This window comes from Chaetodon auriga, chromosome 1 (assembly GCF_051107435.1).
Source record: "Chaetodon auriga isolate fChaAug3 chromosome 1, fChaAug3.hap1, whole genome shotgun sequence".
Lineage (NCBI taxonomy): Eukaryota > Metazoa > Chordata > Actinopteri > Chaetodontiformes > Chaetodontidae > Chaetodon > Chaetodon auriga.
The window spans coordinates 13429704-13452602 of record NC_135074.1 but is presented as its reverse complement, the minus strand read 5'-3'; the positions used below and the strand labels follow the sequence as shown (position 1 = coordinate 13452602).

The following is a 22899-nucleotide window of genomic DNA, read 5'->3' as shown; positions in this document are numbered from 1 at the left end:
TTAGTCGTCTCTTTGTTGGAAAAATCTTTAATGGTGTCCGGTATGCATTTTTGCTGGTGACCTATATATAGAGGCAAGCTCGCAAAAACTCAAATCTATACAAAGACATTAAATTTATTTGAAAGATGACATTTACAGAAGAGAAATGCACAGAAAAGCATTCTCCTTCATTTAGATGAGATCTGACTTGAAAGCCAGGCTGAAGGTATCAGGAGGCTCTTTGATGAGGGAATCCTGCTGATAGTAGATAAGAAGTATCTCAAAGTGAGTCAAGAGAGTCTTTGTTTCAGTCCCTGCGCTGCACTGGAAATCTGAGCAGTTGTAACATCTGCTGTTAAGGTGGCCTTGAACCACTTTCATCCAACCACTTCTGAGAAAAGAAAACAGCAGCCGATCTCGTCGTGAATTTCAGTGAATGTTGCTGTGTGTGAAACTTGTTTTAAAAAAGGGGGCATCCGACAGTCCAGTTGCTGATGCATCTTTATGTTAATGTGTCTTCATTCCTAATGAACTCTCCCACATCGGCCTGGTGGAACACTACGATGGACATGGGGTCCACTCGCCGACACTCCTGGGTGGACTTGGCAGCCACACCAAAACCCTGAGAAATAACAAGTCATTGGTTCAGAAATTCCCCCAGTGAACAAGGACAAATCAAAATCAGTTGGTCATATGATCTCAAGTTAGACAAACATGGTGTTCTGACTTTTAGCTACATAAAGTATATGTAGATATATTCAATCAGGAACTGTTGTGAAGACATACCACTGCAGGCCACGCCACAGCTCCTCTAACATCGCAGTGCTGAGCATGCTCTGTGTGAAGTGTGTCGTGTGTCAAACATCCCATGTGAGCAAAGCAGCATCGTTACAAAACTCACCAGGGGCACATCAGCCATGGAGTAGACCACCACTCCCTGATACTGCATGGTGTTCTCAGTGATTCTCCCGAGTCCAGATTTTAGTACATGGTTCCCGTAGAGGAAAGACTGCTCAGCTCCAGGTTTCACCCACACCTTGAACTGAACACATGACAGAAGAGCTTAAATGGTTTAACAATGAAAACAGGGCAGTTTGTATGCATAAATATGAGCTTTTCCCCTGTAAATTATCTCCGTCACAATATCAAATATTCGCTGTGTGATCATGACAGCCAAAAAGAAGTAACATTACAATTCCAGAATAATATTGTACCTGCATATCCAACAAAGTGTACAACAAACAGAAATATAAGTTATTTATATTAACACATCCCATTGTAGAATATCCTAGAAGTAAAGCAGTTTTCTTGTTGACATTTTTATTGACTAATGATCCAACAACTTTAGGACAGCTTCAAAAATATCCATATAATGAACAGGCAGACACTGTATGGTGCTTGGCTGGGAGAATGGACTCCAGAGGACGTGTGTGTCCTCTGGGGGTGTTGACTTGGACCCGCTCTTTCTACAGCAGCCGGTCAATGTTCGATATTTAAAAGATTTAAGTCTTAGCTGATAAAGTAGCCGATTTTGGGACACTTGCAGAGAACAAGTTCAAATTCAGAACCAGCAGACGTTGAAAAAAATCTCTGAAGTTGATGAGGTAAAACATTGAATATATTCACTTTGTACTGTTTTCAGTTGAGTATGTGTTTATTTGCTTTACTCAGCATCCCTGCTGGAGGCAGGGTTGTAATAGTTGCTGGCATCTATTTGCCATTAATGGTCAAATAAGTGGCATGTTGCATATTTGGTAGTAGTTAACTACTCGTATAATGTTAAGACATGAGCTACAGGTTTAACATGGTGCAAGTTGTATAGCATATTCATGTGGCTCACAGCAGAGGCATGTGTCAGTGAAAAGCAGTCTATACAGGTGCAAAGTGGCATCTACCAGTGTGGCATGCCACTTAAAAGTGTCATATGCCAGTTTGACAGTTCAACGTCAATTCAAACAGAGGCTCTGAGTCACTTCACTAAACTGGGAGCTAAGGAGAGAGGAGGGGATGTAAATGATGGAAGCAAAGATACAAATAATAAACATGAGAAGCACCCATAGTCACCTTTGCATAGGGCGCCAGGAAATCCAGAGCTGTGATGTGAAGGCGGAACTTATTGGTTTTTGTGAACTTTCCAAAACAAGTTCCTACTGACACGAGTTTGTCCCGGGAAATGTTTGTGGCCAACTTCAGAATTTTCTCGCTGTGGACAGACAATGATGATTACGAGAGTTTCTCGGATGTAGAAGTACTGACAGATTATGAACAAAATTATGTATGTTAATTTACCTCATGTAGTACACGCGGTCATTCTGCAGCCTGAAACAGTAGGTACCGTCCGGTCGGTCCACGAGAAGTTTTATGTTTTCGCCGATGCTGTTGTGGGAGAAAAGACACGGTTCACACGCGTAAGCTAGCGATGATGCTAACGTGTTTGGTATCATTTGAATCTCAGCAGACAAGCTAAATGCCTTTAAAGTTCACTTACTATTTCGAAAGCTTCTCGAACATCGTTTTCGTCTCTTCGTCCGTTAATGGTCTCATCCTGAGGATTTACGAGCAACTTTAATTAACGTGCACCTCTTACCTCCTGCGAAAACGTGGGACAACACGGAACCAGTCACACTCTGTAGCGGAAGTTGGGTGACGTAATCGGCGAGGTCAGTTCCTGGTTTTTTTTGCATTCTTTGGCGTTCAGTCGGTCGTTTTTTTACTCCGGCAAAGCGGCCCCAATCTGGTAAGTTTATTCACTTCAAATTATTACAACTCTTTGAAACAGGTTTACTGTGTAACCGCTAAACAGTTACGCGAACATTCATTTGTTTCGCGGTTCGTTTTTGGTGAGTATTTAAGTCACGCTGTCGAAAAGGGGCTCGGTTAGCCTGGTTAGCTAGCTGTCAGTGGAGAAAAAAAAACCGACCCACTGCTATTAGCGAGCTCGTGAACGTTAGCTTCTGAGCTAACTCTGTTAGCAGGTGATAAAGCTAACGCTGGTGCGCTGCAGGCAACGACACCGCGATACTAAAGCAATCCAATTTAAATCACGTCTGAAACTGGAATGGCATCATCAGTGAGTCGATTGAATCGCACCAGTCGTGATTTTTAGCTCGGACTCGCCGTGTAAAGAGAAGAGTCTTTGCCGCAGCGGTGCGAAGTTACATAACGATCATTTGTTTGTAAATACCGATCACATTCGTGTGAGCCCAGCTCAAAGGAAGAGTAACTAATCCCTTCAAGGATTTCAACAGTCATTAAGATCAACATTAACCACCTCTGTCACTCACTCTCTGCCGCCTGATATGGTACACCTGTACGAAGTGCACAGTAACAGTTGAGTGTCAGCGATGTGTAATGTCAGCCAGAGTTACAGATTAGGAAATCTACCTTGTCAGCGAGCTCTTTGCATTCGGGAGAACATTTGATCCTCTTGTCACCTCCCGTCTAACCGCAGTAATGGAAGAAAAAAAAATGCCTGATACTGTTTTTCCGCGTGCTGCAAAGTATAAGTATACACAGAAAAACAATTATATTCACTGACTTAACACGTCTCAGAATGGTTCATCCTGCCGCTGCTTTGTCACATTTTAATAGTTTGAAATGCTCAATACATTTACTTTTCTGACCCATTAGTGGAATAAACCTCGAGATGATTTCAGCTCCAGGGAGATATTAATTAAAATGGATATCTTATCAAGGCTACAGTGTGAACAACAGCGTGATGAACACTGAAACATCTGCTGATCAGTGACCATGAAAGCCCAAGGTTATAATCAAATGCAATGTTGTTTACCACAGGAGATGACCTATAAAGGGAAATGTGAAACCTATTGATCACTTGGACAACCTGTGTTTTATAACTGCTCACAATCGCGCATTGAAACACACAGAACATGCTGACCCAGTTTCTTCCATATTGAGATTTCAACTAAAGCCTTTTACAGTAGTCTACACAAGGCACAAATATTTGCATTTGTATAACCTATTTCTTTAGATTTCAGGTTTCACGCTGTACAACTTATTACTCTGCATGACAAAGTCAGAATACCTTATATGTACATTCAATTTAGTGTGCATTTAAATATGAAGTAGAAGTGTTTCGAGCTATATGTACATGAGCGTCCCTCCCTATAGGTTTGACCTGAATAGCTTCAGGTCTTGCTTGAGGAGAGACTTGCATAAGTGAAAGCAGTGGCACGCAAAGCACAAAACTGGCTACTAAATCAACCAGCGTCAAGCACAAAATAGTATGTGTCACTTTAAGAAGGAGCCCACAAGTTTCTAATCCAAATCTACAATTGCTTGACACAAAAAAGTCTAGATATTTTGAATTACCTTGACAGTAATGACTAATTTGTCATAGTATGTCACTATTCAGTGAAAAAAAAATAGAGATTTTTTGTTTTTCTGTATCTTTCACATGTAGACAGTGTGCTGCCCTGTGTTGGGAGAACAGCTCTCGTGCCAACAGTTTACCCAGGATAAACCAGTGGTCTGCGTCAGTCATCAGTTTCCGGCGTGTGTTTGTGGCTCTGGTGACACTGAACAGGAAGACAGACGCAGAGAGACGTCTGAACTGAGAGAGGAAACTGCTGTGGCTTCTCCGTCAGCCTCAGAATGACTGAGTTTTGGGTTTGCTTCAGCTGCTGCATTGCAGAGCAGCCACAGCCTGTGAGTATGAGATTAACATGGAAGGCAAATCGATTGACTCGGGTTTTGATGTCACTGCCTTGTTTAAAGTGGAAGTTGATATGAAATGTGCTTCAGAGAGAATATAGGTTAATAAACAGAGGAGTGTTCTTTGGTGTAATGCAGTTTGCAAATCCACTTAGCTGTGAAAATAGTGAGGTCTCACTATTCTGTGGTTGTGTTGTGCCTGACAAAATATATATTACATCCGCATTTTATCACAGATAAACAAGAAAGTGGCAGGGCCTCCAGCTAACCACATCCCACTGTCTGACCTGACTTAAATTCAGTGAGGTTTATTACTGTGGCAGTGAAGGCAGCCTCATTGTAGTCATCCAGTCTGTCCACTAACAGATCAGATAAAAGGATTCATGAATGTCGACCTCTGTCTCAGTCTTAGCTCCACAGCACAGGGACGATTAGGCTGTTTACTTCTCTGTCCTCACTGTTTAGTAATATTACCTGAAGTATATTTAGGATGACAAAATTAGTGATCTTAAAAAAAAAAAAAAAACAACTTATGTTTATGGTGCTTGTTTTCAGAAACGGCGGCGACGAATCGATCGCTCCATGATCGGGGAGCCAACAAACTTTGTTCATACCACACATGTAGGCTCGGGGGACATGGGCCTGGGATTGGCATCAGTAGGTTTTATGTCCTCTTTACACAATATTCAAACAACAGACTATTGCAAATGTAAGTTGTCAGTCAACTACCGTTTACCCCTTGATGTTTGTAGGTGGACCTTGTTCAGGCCCAGATGAAATCTAAAGGGGGCTACGCTCATGGAGGGTCTGAAGGTTCCCAGTTGTAACAAGGTGAGAAATACTTGTTCATCCCTCAGAGGAACTGATGTTCAGCCACAGCATTTTCACTACCCCAAAGCCTCACAAGGCCAGCTTCGACGTGCTTCATGCAAATAGCTATTTGTGACTGTAAAGGGTTGGGTGTGCTTGTTTTGTTTTGTTTTGTTTTTTGGGGGTGGTGAATTACCCACAGATTTTATGTAAAAGTGTGGCCTTGACATGCAAAATAATTCTTTTGCTAAATTTATCAGAGCAGTGCAGCATTCTTGGCAAACACAGATAAGCAGCCTGCAACATGAGAGAGGTCCAATTGCAAAGAAAGCCTGTACTTCCTCTGTCTCCCATGCTGCAACCAGAAATTTTGTTTTAGCCTCAACACCTTTGTTACTGATGAGAGATAACACCAGTTCTGACATTTGAAGACTTCCTGCTTAATATCTAACTAAAAATACCAAATTTACCTCCACCAGTGATTCATGATGGCACGTCATGCTGACACATGAGAGCAAGCTTGTCTTGTCTGTGTGGTTTTGAAAGGAAAGTGGTGGAATTTCACACGGCACATATTTATGTGTATGTGTACTATGCTTTACAGTAGTCATGTGTTATTGGGGGAATTCATCCCTCCCTTTCGTGGAGGAATGCATGTGCTTTTTCCTCTCGATGGGCTTCGTTGTGCTGATAACCACTTCCTCGTGTCATGACTTGGCTGTCAGGAAAATTGGAAAATGTCATTTGTACATTTTTTGTCATTTATACATTTGCTGGCCTGATTTGGGCTGTGGCAGTGCTTTCTCCTGGCCTCAGGCAAGTGGTTAACTGCATCCTGTCTTTCTTTTTAAACTCCCACTGAACGTTACCATGGTCACTATCGCAATATATTTTTTGACCCAGTCTCTGTTCAAGTCAGCATCATTAATCATGTTTGGGGGGGGGGGGGGGATGAATTAACCCCCAAACTTTGACAAGACAGGTTCAGATTTGATGGTAGAACTTTGTTATGTGTGCGTAACCCACAGCCAGCCCATCAGTAGCAGCTGAGATCCTAACGTTTGTTTCACTTTCTTCCCCCCGCAGCCCCACACAGTCTTGTGGAAACTACTGTTGTTGATTTGAGGAAGCATTTTCAAAAAGCAGTTCTGTCTGTAATGGACACAGGACCAAAAGATGAAACTACTGCTTTTCCATAATGTTGTATATATTTTTATTTTCCATTACTTTTTTTTTTTTAATGAAAGCACTGCTAGGCTATCCATTTGCTGCCATACTGTTGCACTGTAAAGAATATCTGTTGAGTAGACAAGAGGGTTTAGAAAGTTCATAATCTCAGACGTATGCTTGTGTGTATGCATGAGGAAAATAGTTTCAAAGATATTTGCTGTTGTAGCCCATTTGGATGCCTGTATTTATTATCTGATTTGTTAACGGACCTCATGGTGGCTGGGCCACGCTGGAGATTTGAAACATTCACTTTGCTTCTTTATTCTCAGAGGTTTATCAAAGGACAGGTAGAGGTAGCAAGGCAAAACGCAACATGTTCATTGTTTTATTCTGAGAAATACTCACGATCCTTTGAGTTGCTTTCAGGGTTGGCAATTGCTGTCTTGTCATAAACTTGAAATGAGTAGAGTACACTGGATCATACATTGTACACTCACACTTGCTTAGGAATTTTGCATTGATTTCAACTGTTTTTTTTATACTCATTTAGATTGAACCATATAGAATTTTAATAAACTATGAACCTCCTAATCTGCCTTCTGACGTCATGTTCATTATTTGTTTTATTAGTGTCATTTGGTAGCTTGACGCTTTGTTTTTATTCTTTTCAAGGCTTGTGTACCAACCGTAGACCAAGAATTAAACTTGGAAGTAACCAAATCACCATTGTAAACACCGCGACAAATGTGGGTCAGGTTTGATACTGTTCACAGTATTCTCAAACCTGTCGTGGACCTGCTGTGTGTCCATCATGTCCTTTTTGGTTCGTTGCAACTGCTGTTCCTTTTTTCCAGCACAGTATGTTTTCCACGCTGTCCTGTCATGACCTCTTACAGTATTTCTCTCGACACAAAGTCATTTTTCAGTTCTACAAATACAATGTGGCCAGAAATGATTTTGTCCCTCTGGAGGTCTGAGTAGCTCTGAATGCTCGACCACGTAAAGCTGACAGATGCCACTAAATTGCATTCAGCTTGATGTGACCCACCTTTGTAGCAATGTTTGTGATTGAGTTGCTTCATTGTTGAAAGATGTTTCCATGTAATGTTCACATTATTTTGTCAAAAACAAAATTGCGAAAGGTATTAAATCGCCGGCTGACCCACTGACATTAAATTATTTCCAGTTTGTATGCGCAAAAGTTTACCCTCCTCTTCAAGGAGATCTCCTTTTCCTCTCATGGAAAAGTAAATAAGTGCAGCTCTTACCGCCTGATCACGCTGGTTTGCCAGTCGTGTTTGTGATCGGACTAGAGTTCATGTTCTCACTTTTTATTGACTCGCTGGTTCCTTCTCATTCCTCAGTATTGTCATACACAGTCCAATTTTGTTGTGATCCAGGCTCCTTTGAAAATACCTTTGCAGATAGTGACTGAGCATTAAATGCATGGCCCCTCCTGTTTGGGGTCTGTAGCATTATCATGTACACACTGCTCATCACTACTAACAGTGATTGTAAATCCAAAGTTCAAAGGTATGGAGCAAACCAGCAGGCCTGGATCTATTCATACATGTGATTCTTTGTCTTCCATGTACATCTTGTGATTTGCTATTCCAACAGAATGTGGTTGTATTATAAAGTCAAGCAAAAGTCTGTGTAGATTGGTGTTAAACGAGTGCTATTGTCATACTATTTATGATTCCAAAGTGAAATATTCGGTGTGTGTGTACCAGGCAACGTAAAATACCTAATGGATGTAGTCACATTGGTAATATTTGAACATTTACAGCCTTAAAACGGCTGTTTTCCCAGCATTCATTGACAGGTCTAATAATTTGATTCATCAGGCTACACTGTTGTCACAGAGCTCATCTGTTCCTGTTTCAATGTTTCTGTAGTGATGTGTGAAAAGAGATCCACATGTGTAGACCAGTTTGTTTTTTTCCAGCTCTGGGCTAAATGCTGTAGTATGTGCAGACATACTGGGATTGCAGTATATCATGTGACCAGCAGGCTGTGCTAGTGGACTGGTTGAATGTGACTTAAAAAATGTCTTCTTATGGGATTCATATCATAGGACTTATTTTGTGATGATATTGTAAATATGTAACATAAAAGTAATGGATCCATGGTTTCTATGTATTGAGGGTCTTGCATATTTTTGGTCACTTTTCTGTATAACGACACTGGGAAGGCAGAGTTGGAGCAGTGTTTTCTTGTTTGTTTTGTTTTTTTCCTCAGGAACTGCCTGACATGTAGTTCCCACCTTAAGGGAAAGTCATCTGTCTTTTCTCTGCATTTTTCAGAATAAAAAAAATGAGAAATAAATGTTCAATGTTGATGTTTGACCAACTGTGTGTTCCATGTTTTCACTTCAGACCAAATCCCTGCGTCTGTGGGGCGAGAAAGGTTGAGCTCAATGTGAAGGAACGCTCGAATGAATCCTGACGATGTAGAAGTAGTCTTCTCATGATAAGCACACAGATTCTTAACTTAAAGAAAAGTACCAACCCAACATTAGTTTAACCTCGACAGTCTGCTGTGGAAGGAGTATTCAAACGACTGGCTTCAGTAAAAGTAGCAATACTGTGGTAAAAGTAAAGATCCTGTTTAATCCCATGTCATGGAGTAAATAGTAAACAATATTTCCCTCTGAAATGTAGCAAATTAGGAATATAAAGTAGTATAAAATGGATTTACTCAAAGTACAAGTACCTCAAAACATCGGTAAATGTACTTTGTTGCTTTCCGCCACTAACAATATGTTGTATTTTGTAAACAAGTGTTTATTTTTTATGAGCCTAAAAAGTAATTATGTGTCAAAGAAATGTAGTTCAGTAGAAGTACAAAGCAACAGGAAATGCAAATACTCAAGCAGACCTGCAGTACAAGAACCTCAAAATTGACTTCACTGAGTAAACGCATTTGGTAATATGTACTAATACAAAAATACAATTCATTTTTAATACACTTTGCAGGACTGGGAAAAACCTATATTGTAATCGTTGCCGGGTCAGCTCCATCAGTTGTCGGCTCTTTGTTTCTCGGTGTGCAGTCATGCCTGGCAGGGAAAGCACAGGTGTATTTACAAGCTGCACCGCATTTCAAGGCCGCGGTGGTTTGCATGCTGATGCACTGGAATGACGTCATGGCACGTCAAACAGTCAGATTTAATGACCTGCTGTGACAGGTGTACCGTGAAAAAGGCCTGCAGAGCACAAACACAAAAAATGGTCTGAAAATAAGGATTTTAAGCTGTGTAGTTTTAGGCAGATACGATCAAAGTACGTCTGTTTTCATATGAAGTTAAATGAATTTCCTTCATACATACATTAATCTCACGTTCCCTCCATGCTGAGCAAAATTTTTGCCATCAGACCAAAGAGAGTAGATTTCATAGATCACATCGTTGTAAACTAAACCAGGAAGTGTGACTTATATTTACTTGTGGCTGTTTTTATTTAGTACAAAGCACTGGTTTCTGTTTTCAGTCACAGGGCAAGTCTGACTCGACTCATGACCAGTGAAGCGCTCAACACACATATCTACTCACTTCCCTCTTGGTCAGCCAGAGTTTAGGCTCTTTGAATGTTCTGCGCTGTTGAAAACATCTTTCCTAAAATGTTAAAACAATAAATGTACACTTTAAAATTCAGTGAAGAAGAAAGAGGCTGCAGGTCGGCTTCTTTTTATTCATCACTTCACTTCACTGGAGCACTGACAGCAGTGGATTCTTGACTGTGGGGATATGTCTCAGCCCCCTGCTGGTGAAAGGTTTTATCGAAGTGATGCGCAAGAGCACCTTTTGAAGCCACCGCCTTCAAGTCCAATGAGCTGGGAGTCGGCCATCTCTCTCTGCCAATCACCATGATATTTTTACAGTGTGTTACATACATGTGCAATAAGTCTGAGAGGGAAACAAATCCAGACGTGACCTCAGCCATTAATAACTAGGCAGTCAAGCAAACACGCCGAACAAATACATAAACACAGGATGTGAAGACTCTTTTAGCTTTTACACTTTGTAAATTCAAGATTATTTCTAAAAATACAAAACAAACACAAAACAGGTTGTACAACACAACATGAAACGCTGCACCGTCAAAAAATGAAAATATACATTGTTTTTTGTCAGGAGCATCTCTGGGAGAAATCTTAAAGACCAAAGACATAAAGGTACGACCAAACACACAGACACAGATATAAGCTTATGTCAGCTTACTGTGTAGCATGACGGCAAACTGCACTGAACATCCAGTAAAACTCAAAGAAACAGAGCTATAACTCATACTGCACTGAAGCGAAACGAGATCTGTTTACTCTGTCAGCTGTGGTGTGAGCTTGGTGTCATTTCAGTGAGTGAGAGGCACTGAACCGGCGTGAACCCAGGTGATGATGACAGGGGTAAAGCTTGGCTTGGAACAGGATCTTCATCTCAGCACGCTCAGCAGAGACAATGACCGCCTAATGTACTGACAGAGCAATATTCTCTGATCGCTCCCCCTCTCCTGTTTCTCTTTCTTAGCTGTCTGCTCAGCAGATAGACAGCAGGAGGGACAACAACTGAAGGTTAGCAAGAAAGCCTGAAGGGGAAAAAAATGCTCTTAATCAAATATACGGTAAACACAAAGAGCAGGAGGATGAGCCGCTGGTGCACAGTTAGGGCATTAGTGTTTGCTGAGGTGTGGACCAATCGGAGAGCTCCCTGATGTAGTTTGGACCGAACAGATCGCTGTAGTTGTCTGTGTGCAGAGAGTACGGGCTATCATCACCTGCACCTGAGGAGCACAAAACAACACGTGAACACACATGCAGAGACAAACAGAAGGGAACTGTGAGCTATTAGCGAAGCATGACCAGAATATCTGGCCTCCACGCCTAACCGGTGTGTTGTGGCTTCGTCAGATAAGAAAGATGTGCTTTTATATCTAGAATACTCCACAAAATCCACATTTTGTCTTTAATCAGCAACATAATCTAGTACCAATCTACTGTGATAATAATCTACAACTGAGGCAATCTGATGATTTGAAGATGATTTGCTGATCGTACAGTGCCATTGGTCCCACAGTGTGTGTGTTCTCCATCCTCTCTGCTCCCCCGTCGGGTTCCAGAGGTCACTGTTGCTTAAGTGGTCCATCAACTATGGGAGACAAAATACCCACAATGCATCAGACAGACAGCTAGAGCACCACCCGCAGCACCCAAACTGCATCCCGGGAACATGCAACTGATCCCGAAGCAGTTCAGTCAAACTTAGAGTGCTGCCATGACATGTCAGAAAGCCAAAATTCATTGCACTTAGTATGTCAGCCAGCCAGCACAGTAAGGGTCTGATACCTTAAACACCGCCTCATTCTGCTCCTGGTCCTCTGCTTTGGCCTCCCACATCCCTGCACAACAACAAGAGCTTTCATCCTCACAGGCAATACGGACAACAGCCAGAACAACAACAAAACACCTGGACTGCAAGGCTCTCACCGTGCGTTTGAGTGTTCGCAAACGGGCTTTCTGCAGGGGTCTCCACCTTCTGCAGCGTGTCTGAAATGGGTCTCGTCGTGGTGGGTTGCCAAACGTGTGGGGTGTATGCATCATTCCCTAAACTCGTCTGTCTTTCTCGAGGTCTGCTGAACAGCCGCAGCCCTGAGGGAGGACAGGACGTTACTGTCCCACGAGGTCTGTCTGAGACTATGTGAAGTGGTGATCCATTTGAAAGGCATGTCTTACCTCTCCTGCGTCTGTGTGTTTGTGTGCTGGGCATCATCCTGTAGACCCTGTAGGCATTGCTGCCTCTCTTCCTGCTGTGCTCCTGCAGCTCGCAGATGTCAGGCAGAGAATTCAAGGCACAGCGGAAATTGGCCTTCCATGTCTTGGGATCTGGCTTGTCTTTGCCTGGATGGTACCGTCCTGAAGCGAACATGTGTGCAGACAAGCATTGGTCTGTATAAGTGATGGAATGCCTGGCCCAACACTTACTACATGGCCATTTGATTGGAATTAAATAGTTTAGTAATATACAACTGGTCAGGACAGAATTAAAAAAATATTTTGTTTCTGGGGCCCTCAAGATTAGTTCATAAAACAGGACCCACCTGATCACCTGGATTATGTGTTTTGGTGGTTCACAGTCACAAAAATTGTCAGTTAAACTAGTACAAACACAAAAAAACACCACAAAACAGGAATATCATCTAATCAGAACTCCAAACATCACTTGAACCGTGCTGCTGCCTTTGGGAAACCTCTATCTATCACCAGCTGTCAGACCATCTATCAGCAACTGCACAGTCAGGTGACTTCATCCAGAGTGCTTTCTCATGTTTAGTGGGATTTGGATCTCAGCCAGTCATCTGAACATAACTGTCAGCCTGAGTGATACAATCACTGGAGCTGAAAAACATCCACTGTGGATCATTTTCAGCACACATGCTGCAACCTCCCACAGTCATTAATGACCTGAAGAGCCTTCATGAGTTTTGTGTCAAAGAGCATCTGAACTCTTCTGGTTCAACTGACGGTTCAGTCATGTTCTCTGTGTGCTTTAGCTTTGTTTTAATAAATAGACTTGAGCAGAGTCTCGGGATGTAACCATTCCACACAATGTCTATTTTTCACATGTTCAACAGCTAAATAGGTTTTTTCTAGATCTCGTCCTGTTGTACTTTGACAGCAACACGATCACCGTGCACATTCACAGCAACTGAACTGGAGCTTTCCCACGACGTGATGCAGTCACAAAGCATGACTTTCCCAAGACTGGAGTGTGTGTGTGCGTGTGTGTGTGTGTGTGTGTGTGTGTGTGTGTGTGTGTGTGTGTGTGCGCGCGCATGTGTGTGTGTGTTGTACATCTTTAATAAACTTGTTCCTCGGAACTCAAAAATGAGATCTGCTTATGAGATTATGTGACAAGAGGAATTCACTCAAAGGATTCTTAAATTACTATTAGATTATGTTCTATGAATTAGAATTAAATGTGTGTTTTCCATATTCTGTGGACTCGATGGTATTTGTGTCCTGATTACTGTGAAGAGATGCTGAAAGGATCGTTCCTAATAATTTGAGTTTTACACGTCTTGTCAACAACACAGCTGGGTTGGTTTTCAATGTGCGGAGTCTGTGCACACTAAAAAACTCATGAACCCACCGATCACCTTTTCCCTAGTTTATTCTTTGAATCCAGTTTCCAGTTTGGCATTGAGCTGCCATGACAGGGAGCTGAATCAATATCCCTTAAATGTTTACAGATAACTGTTTGTGTCTCATCCCCAGATTACTTGCATATTTTGTTGGCACACACATTAAAGGTTTCTGTGCAATTCTCCTCACATAGCAGGAAACTGGGAATGTGGTAGACCTAGAAAAACAAAGACTGAACAACACACACATAGAAAGACCTCTGTGAAGCAGGAAACAGGTCTGCAGGCAGGTCTCATCAGCATGCTTGAAATTATTTCCAAAATGCAGTGAAAATGCTTGTTGGCATCAAATGCTGTACAACAGCAGTGCAGGTAAATTTTAACTGAAGATAACATCCACAAACTTTTATTTTCTTCCTAAAATGATGTGAATTCAGGAAACTATGCGTCATACTGAGGATTATTCATTGAAGATGTTTAAAGCATTTTCACCTTCAGTGGCAGATTCCTGGTCAGAACTGAACTAGGATCCTGTGAACACAGGCATCTGTTGATTTATTGGTCAGCTGTGGTGCTGAGGCTCTGACTCCAGCAGTCTGTTCTGTTACTTGTGTCAAACTAGATCACAAATATATAATAATATAATATAAGTTCTTTCTACTGTGGTTTGATGCCACAAAGCATCAGCATGCAGGTGTAAATGTCAGAGAGCATATGAGCAGCCAATACAAATAAAAGATCCCAGGTCTAAAAATAGTCCGCTTTTGTGTATTAGAAACAGAACTGAAGTATAGAAGAGTCATCAAGATGTCACTGAGTCCTGCTTAAATGTATTAAAAATTAATATATTCATTTTACAATTTCTTTATTCTAAGTGCTATAAATTGTACTTAAGTGTTAAAAAATTACTAAATTGCAAATACTTTTAATCGTAATAAAGTTTACCTATGAAAAATATGTGTGTTTTGAATGCTCATGAACCGTGATTTTCACTGGTGTACTTCAGTACACCATCTATTTACACTCCAATATACTCAAGTATATTCAAGTGGTACTCAAGGGCTACGTGAGTACACTTAAGTATACTTGAAGGTGACAAAAATAGCACAAAGTGTACTTAGTGCATTCTTCAAAATTACAATTTAAGCATAACATTTTTTTCACCTGGGATGGATAGAAAACACATCTGTGTCTGTGTGAGGCTCCTACCAGTGTGCATGGCCCAGCTCCTGAAGAGTGTAGCATCTCGGTCAATACTCCAGCCATGACGAGCTGCATGTTTCCACGGGATCTGGAAGATTCGTGCTGACTGGAGAATAAAATGCAATAAAATAGCATTGAATCGGTTACAAGAGCATTTCATGATTCAAGCAACAGTGATTTGATCTACAGACATACTTTTTGCACCCAGGTGTGTATGCATGTATGCATGGGATGAGGGTGAGATGGAGGGGTCTACCTGATCCAGCCAGCTGACTCCTGGATACCTCCCAGACTGAATCTGCTCCTCCAGCCATGGTCTCAGTCTCAGCCGGCCTGGTTGTTGCATGCTGCAGTCTAAGCTCCAGGTGAGCAGAAAGGTGTTCAGAATAGATGTACCGACAGCTACACAGGAGTTTCAGCAATAACAGAAAATTTCTCAGGAACTCAGATTAAATCATAGGTTACGCAGGGACACCCTTCCTCCTCCACTGTATTCTTCCAATCAAAGACCTTACAGGTATGACAGTCCCCCTCCTCCTCCAAAAATGTTCCTCACTGCGTAAGTAGCTCCTCCAATTACAGGAAATACTGTACTTTCAATGCTTTTCCTGCAGTTCTGCAGGTTGAGCGTGGACAGAACTGTGGATTCACCACTGTTAACACTTCTTCAAAGTTCTTCAAATTCAAACACTTGGTGAATATAGTACATCAGTGTGTATCTGGCATGCACTGTCACCTTTCGGTTTAAAGTCAGCGCTAAAATATTTTGGTGATGATCGGCTTTTCATGTGGTTCCACGTTAAGTTATTGTGGCAGCAGCGAGACAGTGTGTGTCCATGTGACACCACCAGGTGGAAGCAGAGTAAATGCTGTGTGTGACAGATTCCTCTGCTTTGCAAGTTGCAACAGGTTCATTTACTGTTTAAGTTCATAGAAATAATTGCTATTCTGTTTGAGTAAACAAGGCTGCTGTTTTAAACTTTTGTTGACTGCTCACACTGTTCACACCCACATTTTAGGGGCATGCAGAACATGCAGTTTGATATGTTGTATGCAGCAGAGTCACATGTCAAATGGGCGTTGGAAAAGACAATGTACTGTCTATTAAAGTGTATTATCTGCATGTAACTCACTATAAATAACAAAACAGGGTTTCCATTGTACTGAACTAGTGTTTTGCATTAAGTCATTGTCATGGTAAAAATACACACGCCAATACGCTTTGTCATGATTTGGTTTGCTTGGTTTTGTTATTTCCTGTTTTATGTTGAAGGTTTACTTCATGTGTCATCCTTTGCTTTAATTCATGCGTTTTCCTGCCTGTGTGAACTTCTTATTGTTTTCACCTGTTCTTGTTAGTTCGTCTTCCCTTGTGTATTGAAGCCAGTCTTTTTCCCTTAGTCTTTGCCAGACCGTCATCATTTCCTTATGTGTCAAGCAGTCCAGCCTTCTTGGAAATTTTCCATCTTTCCTGCTATTTTTGGTTTTGTTTGTTCTCCAACCTCGCTGGTGTTTTGGGATTTATGGGCTCTGTGCCCTGTTTTCTGGATTACATTTTGCTTTTGGATTCATTTGTTTTTGCCTCTCACCAGCCTCACCCTCCTGTAAGCTTTCGTTTGGTTGCAATTTTGTTTAATTAATTTATTGAACTGCTCTGCCTTTTGTGAGCCTGCATTTGGGTCCAATCCCATGTTCCTCCCTGACACATTACAACAGAACAAGCTGGCCAATATGGACTCAGCAGACATTAGTTCCCTCTTAGAGGAAGTTAAAAACATGACCTCCATTATGGAGTACGTTTCCTGCTGTTTGAGTAAACACATGGACTCTAAGGATAGGTTCCAGAATTATGGCAGAATTATTAAAGGATGGAGAATTCTGGCCCTAAACACAACCCTGTAAGCCCTCCTTCAGCCCCACCTCCCCAGCCATCAAACCTGCAGCCTGCTAGCTTCCAGTTGACACCTCAAGCTGCTAACCACCACTCAGCTAGCTTCCAGCCCACTAGCCACCCACAAGCCAGCTCCCACACTAAACTGGGAATTGTGAACGTGCAGCCTTCCAGGGTTAAGCCCACCTTCTGGAGCGATAGCAGCCAGCCAGACTCTCACTGGCTTGCTGGCCTCCTGCCAGCTCCATTTTTCCAGAATTGAGATTTTTGGTTTTGTGTGTTCTCCCACCCTGTTACTGTTTTTGGATTAAATTTATTGTACTGCACCAGCTTTGCCTTTGAGTCTGTGCTTGTGTTCAATCCCCATGACACATTAGGACAACACTACATGACAATCCATGATAAAAAAAAATACCACATTTCTAATAAAATCAACTGATTTTACATTATTTCTGTTTAACAATTGTCATTTTATTTAAAAATTATATATATACCTGCACGTTTCCTCAGACTAACTGCTACCCTTCTACTGGGGGTCAGTGTATCCAAAAAACAAACACCTTTCTCAGCGTGCCGAGCCATGCAGTTAGGTTTAGTGTTATTTGCAGAGCTATCTAAGAAGTCGTCTGTCCCATAAGTAAAAGTGAAGTAAATGGAAACTGCTCATTGTGCCCCAGCAGAAATGTTTCCCTGAAGCAAACATGTCAGGATAATCCACAGGCAAAAATACAAACAACTTTTATTTGAACTATTTAATACCAAAGAAATGTGCCTTAATAGTAACATTTGTTTCACTTCTTCCAGAGCAGCATGTCTTAACCTGTTTATAGAGTAAATATACAAGGTCCTTTCAGTCGCGTCTGTCCTGTGGTGAGTGTATTTTACTACGCAAGGGCGATGTGTTTTTCTGTGGAAGTGACTCAACAGTTCCAGAGAAGAGTTTTGAGGAAGTAATTTCACAACAGCTGATTGTTGAGGCTTGTTTCATACAGCGTTTAGACTAATCTCCCAGAAATGGCTCTTCTGTTAACTCCTATTTCACTGAAGTCTAAATACTGAAGACTAGATGATTGGACGCGGTGTGTTCCCCTCAGATGTATACAACAGTTAAATACATTTCCCAGGAGCTAAGTCCATTTAAATGTGACTAACAGACCTTAACTGAATGTAACGTGAGATACATGAGCTGACTGCAGCTGTTTTGTTCAACAGCTGTGGCCAGTACACATTTAAAACTCAAATCAAGTGCATTCCGTCTTTCACAAAAACTTTACATGAAGGTTTCTATGTACAAACATGTTTCACATCAAAGGCAGTCATATGCAGTTGCAAAGTAAGTACAAAATAATTGTTAAGGTGCGAAGACGTGATTTCTTTGAATCACTGCTGCTTTAAAACAGTCGTGTCACAGTGGAGAAAACAGTGTCAAATCGATTCATTAAGCATTTGTTAACTGGTCTGACGCTTTCAATCATCTGTGCTATCATCCTTAAATGTCCATGACAACATAGCCAACTCCATCTGCAGATGAAGATCATGTGGTATGATTGAAAGTCAGGTCATAAATGAACATTTACAGTCTGCCATATCCTCCTCCTCCTCTCTTTCATCTGCTACATTTCTCAGTGTTTATAATATAAAGGTGCAAAGCAATTGAACAAAAGAAGAATGCATACAAAAGTCAGCGCTACACACTCTGATAGCCACTGTCTGTGATCACTGGCATAGACTGAGGAACAGAGATCAAAGAGAGAAAAGGTGTTTGTTCACCCTGGACATTGTTAGTGAAACCTGGGCTGAAGAAGATATGAGGCATCTTGGTGAATGATCCCTCTGGATATTTGCTCAAATGTTCCTCTTCCTCACCACTTCTCCTCCCTGAAAACAAAATATCAGACTGCTCCACTAGATTCTGAAATGCCTGGTAGTCGTCATCCACCAGAGGAAAGCTGTGTGAGCCTGCAGGCGCACAGCCGTAGCAGGGGTTTTCATCACAGACAGTGGCCTCTTCGTTTTCGACATTCAGCTTCGTGGCGCGGCCAGTCAGCTCATCGGAGCTCTCACGCCCGGCCTCGACTCTGGACACGGGATCGCATGACGCGAGTGTGTTTGTGCCACTAGACATGGAGGACAAACTGGAGTCTTCTGCGTATGAAAATCTCCCAGAATCTGCATTACACTGCTGATAGGACATGTCTGTTGGCATTAGAGATGAGACCACTGGTGGGAAAGCAGCCAATGGACAAGCTGGTACCTGTTGGTCGGCACAGATCACAACGTCCCCCTCACTAGGCTGGTATGCAGTGCTGCAAAGTATTTCAGGCTGTGTCTGGACCTCCGAGCCATCTGCTGTAATCTGATGTGGGAAACTGGGAATGAGGATGGAATAAGTTTTGTTGTCAAAGCCAGATGATCCAGAGCTCATGCCATCAGCTCTGACACCACAGAAGTCATGGGGAGCAGAGAACAAACCACCGTCTTTGTTTAATCCTGTGAGTGGGTTTGTGGTCAAATGTGATACTGGACTTAAATTGGGAAAGACTTTCCCAATTGCATCCTGAACTTCAGCTATAATGTCAACAGGCTCTGTGTTAGCGTAGCTGAGACATGAGGAGCCAGTGCTGATTCCACTGCTTTGTTGATGACTCCCACTGCTCGAGTCTGTCAGTGACCCCTTGGACCTGAATACAGAGGAACTGGTCACTTAAACTGCCAATATAATCACACAGAAATCCTTAAGAAAATGTGTCATACTGTTGATGTATTAGTGCAGCCAGACTGACCATGGTTTGCTGTCATCTGGAACAAGGGGCTCAACACACATAGAGGAGATGGCAGGTGCCACAGGCTTCAAGACCTGCAACAAGGAGGACAAAAAGGATGCATCTGAATGGCTGTTGCAGAAGAACACCAACAATAGATCGTAAGATTTTGTGGATCTTAAACTTAAATCTTAAACTGGATGCAACAAGGTGCCAGATTTAGATGTTTGGTCGTTCACATCAATGGGTGCCTCACCTCTTGTTTACTTGGATGCATATTAAGAAGTTTGGGATTTGGACAGTAGGCAACTGGGTCCCACCATTTTGCTTTGAGCCTAAAATCAAAAGCACAAATAAAACAACAAATTTACACATGCAACACATGAACACAAACACAGGCGCTCCTGTGTAAGCCTTTCATGGAATTCACTCACACAGAAACGGGGCAAGGACAATCTTTCATCTGCTTGACTTACTTTACATAACAGCCATATATCGCAGCGCTGATGACGGCTGCAGCGGCACTGAGGGCGACGATGACGGCTGAGATCAGGCTGTGCCGGGAGGCGGCTGTGGAGAAGAAGCCATCTTTACTTCCACTTGAAGAGATTCCGTACAGACCCAGACTTGTTTTAGATTACAGCCCGCAAAAGAAACAAATCGAGTAAAAATGAAATCAAAAATAAAATGTTTGCGGGTGGGGAGGGAGGCCCTGGGGGTGAAGCAATGGTAGCTCAACCATAATAGTGCAGCATAGATGGATCCTGCCTAATAAATATACAGTGTGCTGCATCAAAAGACGACACATACGTGTTGTGAATTCCACCTCTTCACTGCTGTTACTGAAGCGGCCGCTCCAGTCGGTGTAGCTCATCACGCTGACCATGTATGTGGTGCTTGGCTCCAAACGTTCACCGAGTATTTCATAGTAATTAAATCCTTCATATTTAGTTGGTCGAACAAAATCAGAGACCTGGTGTGGAGACACAAGAATCGTACAACCTGATCAAATGTCCATGTCTGCATGTACATCTTGTGTTAAACGGTGCTGCGACGTTGTTCCCACCTTTTCTGTGTCTCCTTCTTTACGATAGGTCACGTTGAAAGCCAAGTTATCGCTGAAACTGCCCTCCATGTTTGTCTTCCACATGACTTGAAAATTCCCGTTGGACTCTTTCACTGAGGTGATCGTTGGCACTCTGGGCTTTACTGCAGGAGACGGGAGAAAAGAAAAGTGAAGGGGAATGTTTCTCAACCTCTGCCCTGTTTCATACCCAGTCAGTCTGGGTTTACATCAGTCCCTCTCTGGCACCTGCAGATGTATGGATTTTCCAACAGAAAGAAGTGAACCTACCGCTCTTTCTGATGCTGATGACTTTGGAGCCCATGCTTTCACCTCCTTTCCAAACCACTGCAGTATGAGTTTCCCCATTAACAAGGGTCATTTCAGCAGAGCAGCAACACCGTCCACTGTCACACTGTTTGACAATGCAGTGCACCTCTCTGTGGAACACAAAATAATACACAACACGCTCTGATTATCTTCAGCACTTAGATTTCTGGCTTCTCGGGCTGACTCAGATGATTTTAATATTAGATTTTTTCATTTTCGTTCAGCTGAGTTTAGTGAAATGAATCATTACTATAATTGATTTCTCAAGGTAAAAAAAAACTAATCTAAAGTATAAAACACTGTTAATCAATTGGCTCCATGGAGAAAAGCAGAGCTAGATGAAAACTGGAACTCACCCATACCCGTCGTTGCTCAGCAGAGTCAATTTGTATTCGGCGCAGTTTTGCGCTTCAAAGTCGCAAAACATCACATCGAGGTCGTTGGTACACTCCAGATTTTGTCCTACTGTATTATTAACTTCTGCAGGAAACAAGCATTAAAGGATAGTGATTATGAGAATGAGTCCATGTACATTGACTATTTCACAGCTGTCTGTGTCCGCGCTGCGTACCAGAGAAAGCGAATGCAGCCGCAAGGTTTCCGACAAGAAGCAGGACGACAACTCGCCTGAAACACACAACAGCACATCGTTTCTGTACTTTAAAGCGACAAATTAGATGCTTAAAACAACACGGACAGTTTCCAAGAATCTACATTAGGTTACCTGTTCAACTCCATGCTGAAACCAGTTGTGATCTTCCAAAACAACAGTCCAGCTCAGGCCCGATCCACCCCATCGAAAGGTGAACAGCTCGCTGCGCTCGGTCTTTCAGGCTTCCTCATTTGGAAAGTGACGGGAAATATTGCACATCCGATTCAGTGGAAGTGCGCACCCCTCCCCTTTCCCCAAAGAGAAGAAAGCGCACGACGTATGAAAGTGCTGTGAAAGGAGCGACCCGCTTACCAAAATAAGAGCGACGGAATCTGAGCGTGAGCGAGGGAGAGCTGGATCAGAAGCAGTGGGAGAATCCACATGTTGGCTGGAGGATGTTTATTGGCACTGCTCACTGCTGCTCTGACGGACTTCTGTCAACTTCATGTCCACGTGTTTGATCAAATATCATGTTAATTGTTCACCTGTTCAAGAGAGAGATAGAAAAGGAGCCTCAGGTTAATGTCTACGTCACTGATAACATGAGTTTGTTATTAATTTGAAAGTCTTGACCGGATGTGGCGCTGCTCTGTCGTGTTTGGATAATTTCATGTCGGTTTCATGGTGTGATTCATCTATTCAGGGTTTAATGGCTTGTTTGCGTATTCACAGTTTTTCATTGCTTGCGCTGTGTTTCCTCGTGTCCTTGCGTGCGCGCAAAGAAAGTGACTTTGCAGTAAGGCTTTAATGGATTCTCCACGCGGACCAACAGATGAGGTCCGGTCAGGTCAGGTCAACCTGTACTCACCTGTGTTTAAAGAGATATTCAGGGAGAGCAGATGACAAGGACGGGGGACAAGAACTGGACAATCAACAAGTGTTTGCTAACTTTTTATCATCTACTGTCCCGCAGTTCGAAACGACCTTGAGCCATGACAGGAAATACGTTTGTGATTGGGTTAGGTGATGGCACGTGACAATTAAACACCTTGAACTAGATCCAAACAACAGCTCTCTCTCTCTCTCTCTCTCTCTCTCTCTGTGTGTGTGTGTGTGTGTGTGTGTGTGTGAGAGAGAGAGAGAGAGAGAGAGAGAGAGAGAGAGAGAGAGTTCACATAATCAGTAATTATTAGTGGACTTAATTATCCAAGGATTTCTGTATAACCATGCCTGCAGTTAACAATGTTGACTTTTCAAATGCAGAAAATGTGTGTTTCAAAAAAGGGCTT

General features: G+C 42.3%; 4 protein-coding genes across 4 annotated transcripts; 1 reads left to right on the top strand and 3 right to left on the bottom strand.

The window, feature by feature from the left end:
• Nucleotides 1-96: 96 nt before the first annotated feature.
• nip7 (NIP7 nucleolar pre-rRNA processing protein) lies at nucleotides 97-2613 on the bottom strand. Its single transcript, XM_076721630.1, has 5 exons — nucleotides 2468-2613; nucleotides 2269-2355; nucleotides 2044-2182; nucleotides 881-1021; nucleotides 97-601 (listed from the first exon to the last, which is right to left on the bottom strand). Exons 1-5 carry the CDS (start codon nucleotides 2521-2523, stop codon nucleotides 482-484), a joined length of 543 nt encoding a protein of 180 aa, XP_076577745.1. The 5' UTR covers nucleotides 2524-2613; the 3' UTR covers nucleotides 97-481.
• An 18-nt stretch (nucleotides 2614-2631) lies between these two features.
• cdc42se2 (CDC42 small effector 2) lies at nucleotides 2632-8981 on the top strand. Its single transcript, XM_076721516.1, has 5 exons — nucleotides 2632-2716; nucleotides 4403-4647; nucleotides 5209-5310; nucleotides 5406-5484; nucleotides 6550-8981. Exons 2-4 carry the CDS (start codon nucleotides 4594-4596, stop codon nucleotides 5478-5480), a joined length of 231 nt encoding a protein of 76 aa, XP_076577631.1. The 5' UTR covers nucleotides 2632-2716; nucleotides 4403-4593; the 3' UTR covers nucleotides 5481-5484; nucleotides 6550-8981.
• A 2311-nt stretch (nucleotides 8982-11292) lies between these two features.
• LOC143325538 (uncharacterized) lies at nucleotides 11293-15318 on the bottom strand. Its single transcript, XM_076738687.1, has 7 exons — nucleotides 15229-15318; nucleotides 14979-15078; nucleotides 12361-12540; nucleotides 12115-12276; nucleotides 11974-12026; nucleotides 11686-11776; nucleotides 11293-11411 (listed from the first exon to the last, which is right to left on the bottom strand). The coding sequence occupies exons 1-7, from the start codon at nucleotides 15316-15318 to the stop codon at nucleotides 11293-11295; spliced, it is 795 nt and encodes a 264-aa protein (XP_076594802.1).
• Nucleotides 15319-17321: 2003 nt separating this feature from the next.
• Nucleotides 17322-21870, bottom strand: LOC143314377 (uncharacterized). The gene is made up of 10 exons (XM_076721395.1): nucleotides 21743-21870; nucleotides 21590-21645; nucleotides 21375-21498; nucleotides 20980-21128; nucleotides 20692-20834; nucleotides 20436-20598; nucleotides 20102-20195; nucleotides 19882-19960; nucleotides 19647-19720; nucleotides 17322-19544 (listed from the first exon to the last, which is right to left on the bottom strand). Exons 1-10 carry the CDS (start codon nucleotides 21754-21756, stop codon nucleotides 18551-18553), a joined length of 1890 nt encoding a protein of 629 aa, XP_076577510.1. The 5' UTR covers nucleotides 21757-21870; the 3' UTR covers nucleotides 17322-18550.
• Nucleotides 21871-22899: the final 1029 nt, after the last annotated feature.

Bases quoted from the DNA above. Each gene is read 5' to 3' on its own strand.
- nip7 (XM_076721630.1), bottom strand. From the start codon at position 2,523: ATGAGACCATTAACGGACGAAGAGACGAAAACGATGTTCGAGAAGCTT. The intron at 1,022-2,043 runs GTGACTATGGGT...TCATGTGTTCAG, and splicing joins TCCTGGCGCCCTATGCAAAG to TTCAAGGTGTGGGTGAAACC. The intron at 602-880 runs GTGAGTTTTGTA...GTTATTTCTCAG, and splicing joins CCATGGCTGATGTGCCCCTG to GGTTTTGGTGTGGCTGCCAA.
- cdc42se2 (XM_076721516.1), top strand. From the start codon at position 4,594: ATGACTGAGTTTTGGGTTTGCTTCAGCTGCTGCATTGCAGAGCAGCCA. The intron at 4,648-5,208 runs GTGAGTATGAGA...GCTTGTTTTCAG, and splicing joins TTGCAGAGCAGCCACAGCCT to AAACGGCGGCGACGAATCGA. The intron at 5,311-5,405 runs GTAGGTTTTATG...TGATGTTTGTAG, and splicing joins TGGGCCTGGGATTGGCATCA to GTGGACCTTGTTCAGGCCCA.
- LOC143325538 (XM_076738687.1), bottom strand. From the start codon at position 15,318: ATGCAACAACCAGGCCGGCTGAGACTGAGACCATGGCTGGAGGAGCAG. The intron at 12,541-14,978 runs GTAGGAGCCTCA...TGTTCGCTTCAG, and splicing joins GAGCTGGGCCATGCACACTG to GACGGTACCATCCAGGCAAA. The intron at 12,277-12,360 runs GTAAGACATGCC...GTCCTCCCTCAG, and splicing joins AACACACAGACGCAGGAGAG to GGCTGCGGCTGTTCAGCAGA.
- LOC143314377 (XM_076721395.1), bottom strand. The intron at 21,499-21,589 runs GTACGCAGCGCG...TGTTTCCTGCAG, and splicing joins GGCTGCATTCGCTTTCTCTG to AAGTTAATAATACAGTAGGA. The intron at 19,721-19,881 runs GTGAGGCACCCA...TCCTTGTTGCAG, and splicing joins TGCATCCAAGTAAACAAGAG to GTCTTGAAGCCTGTGGCACC.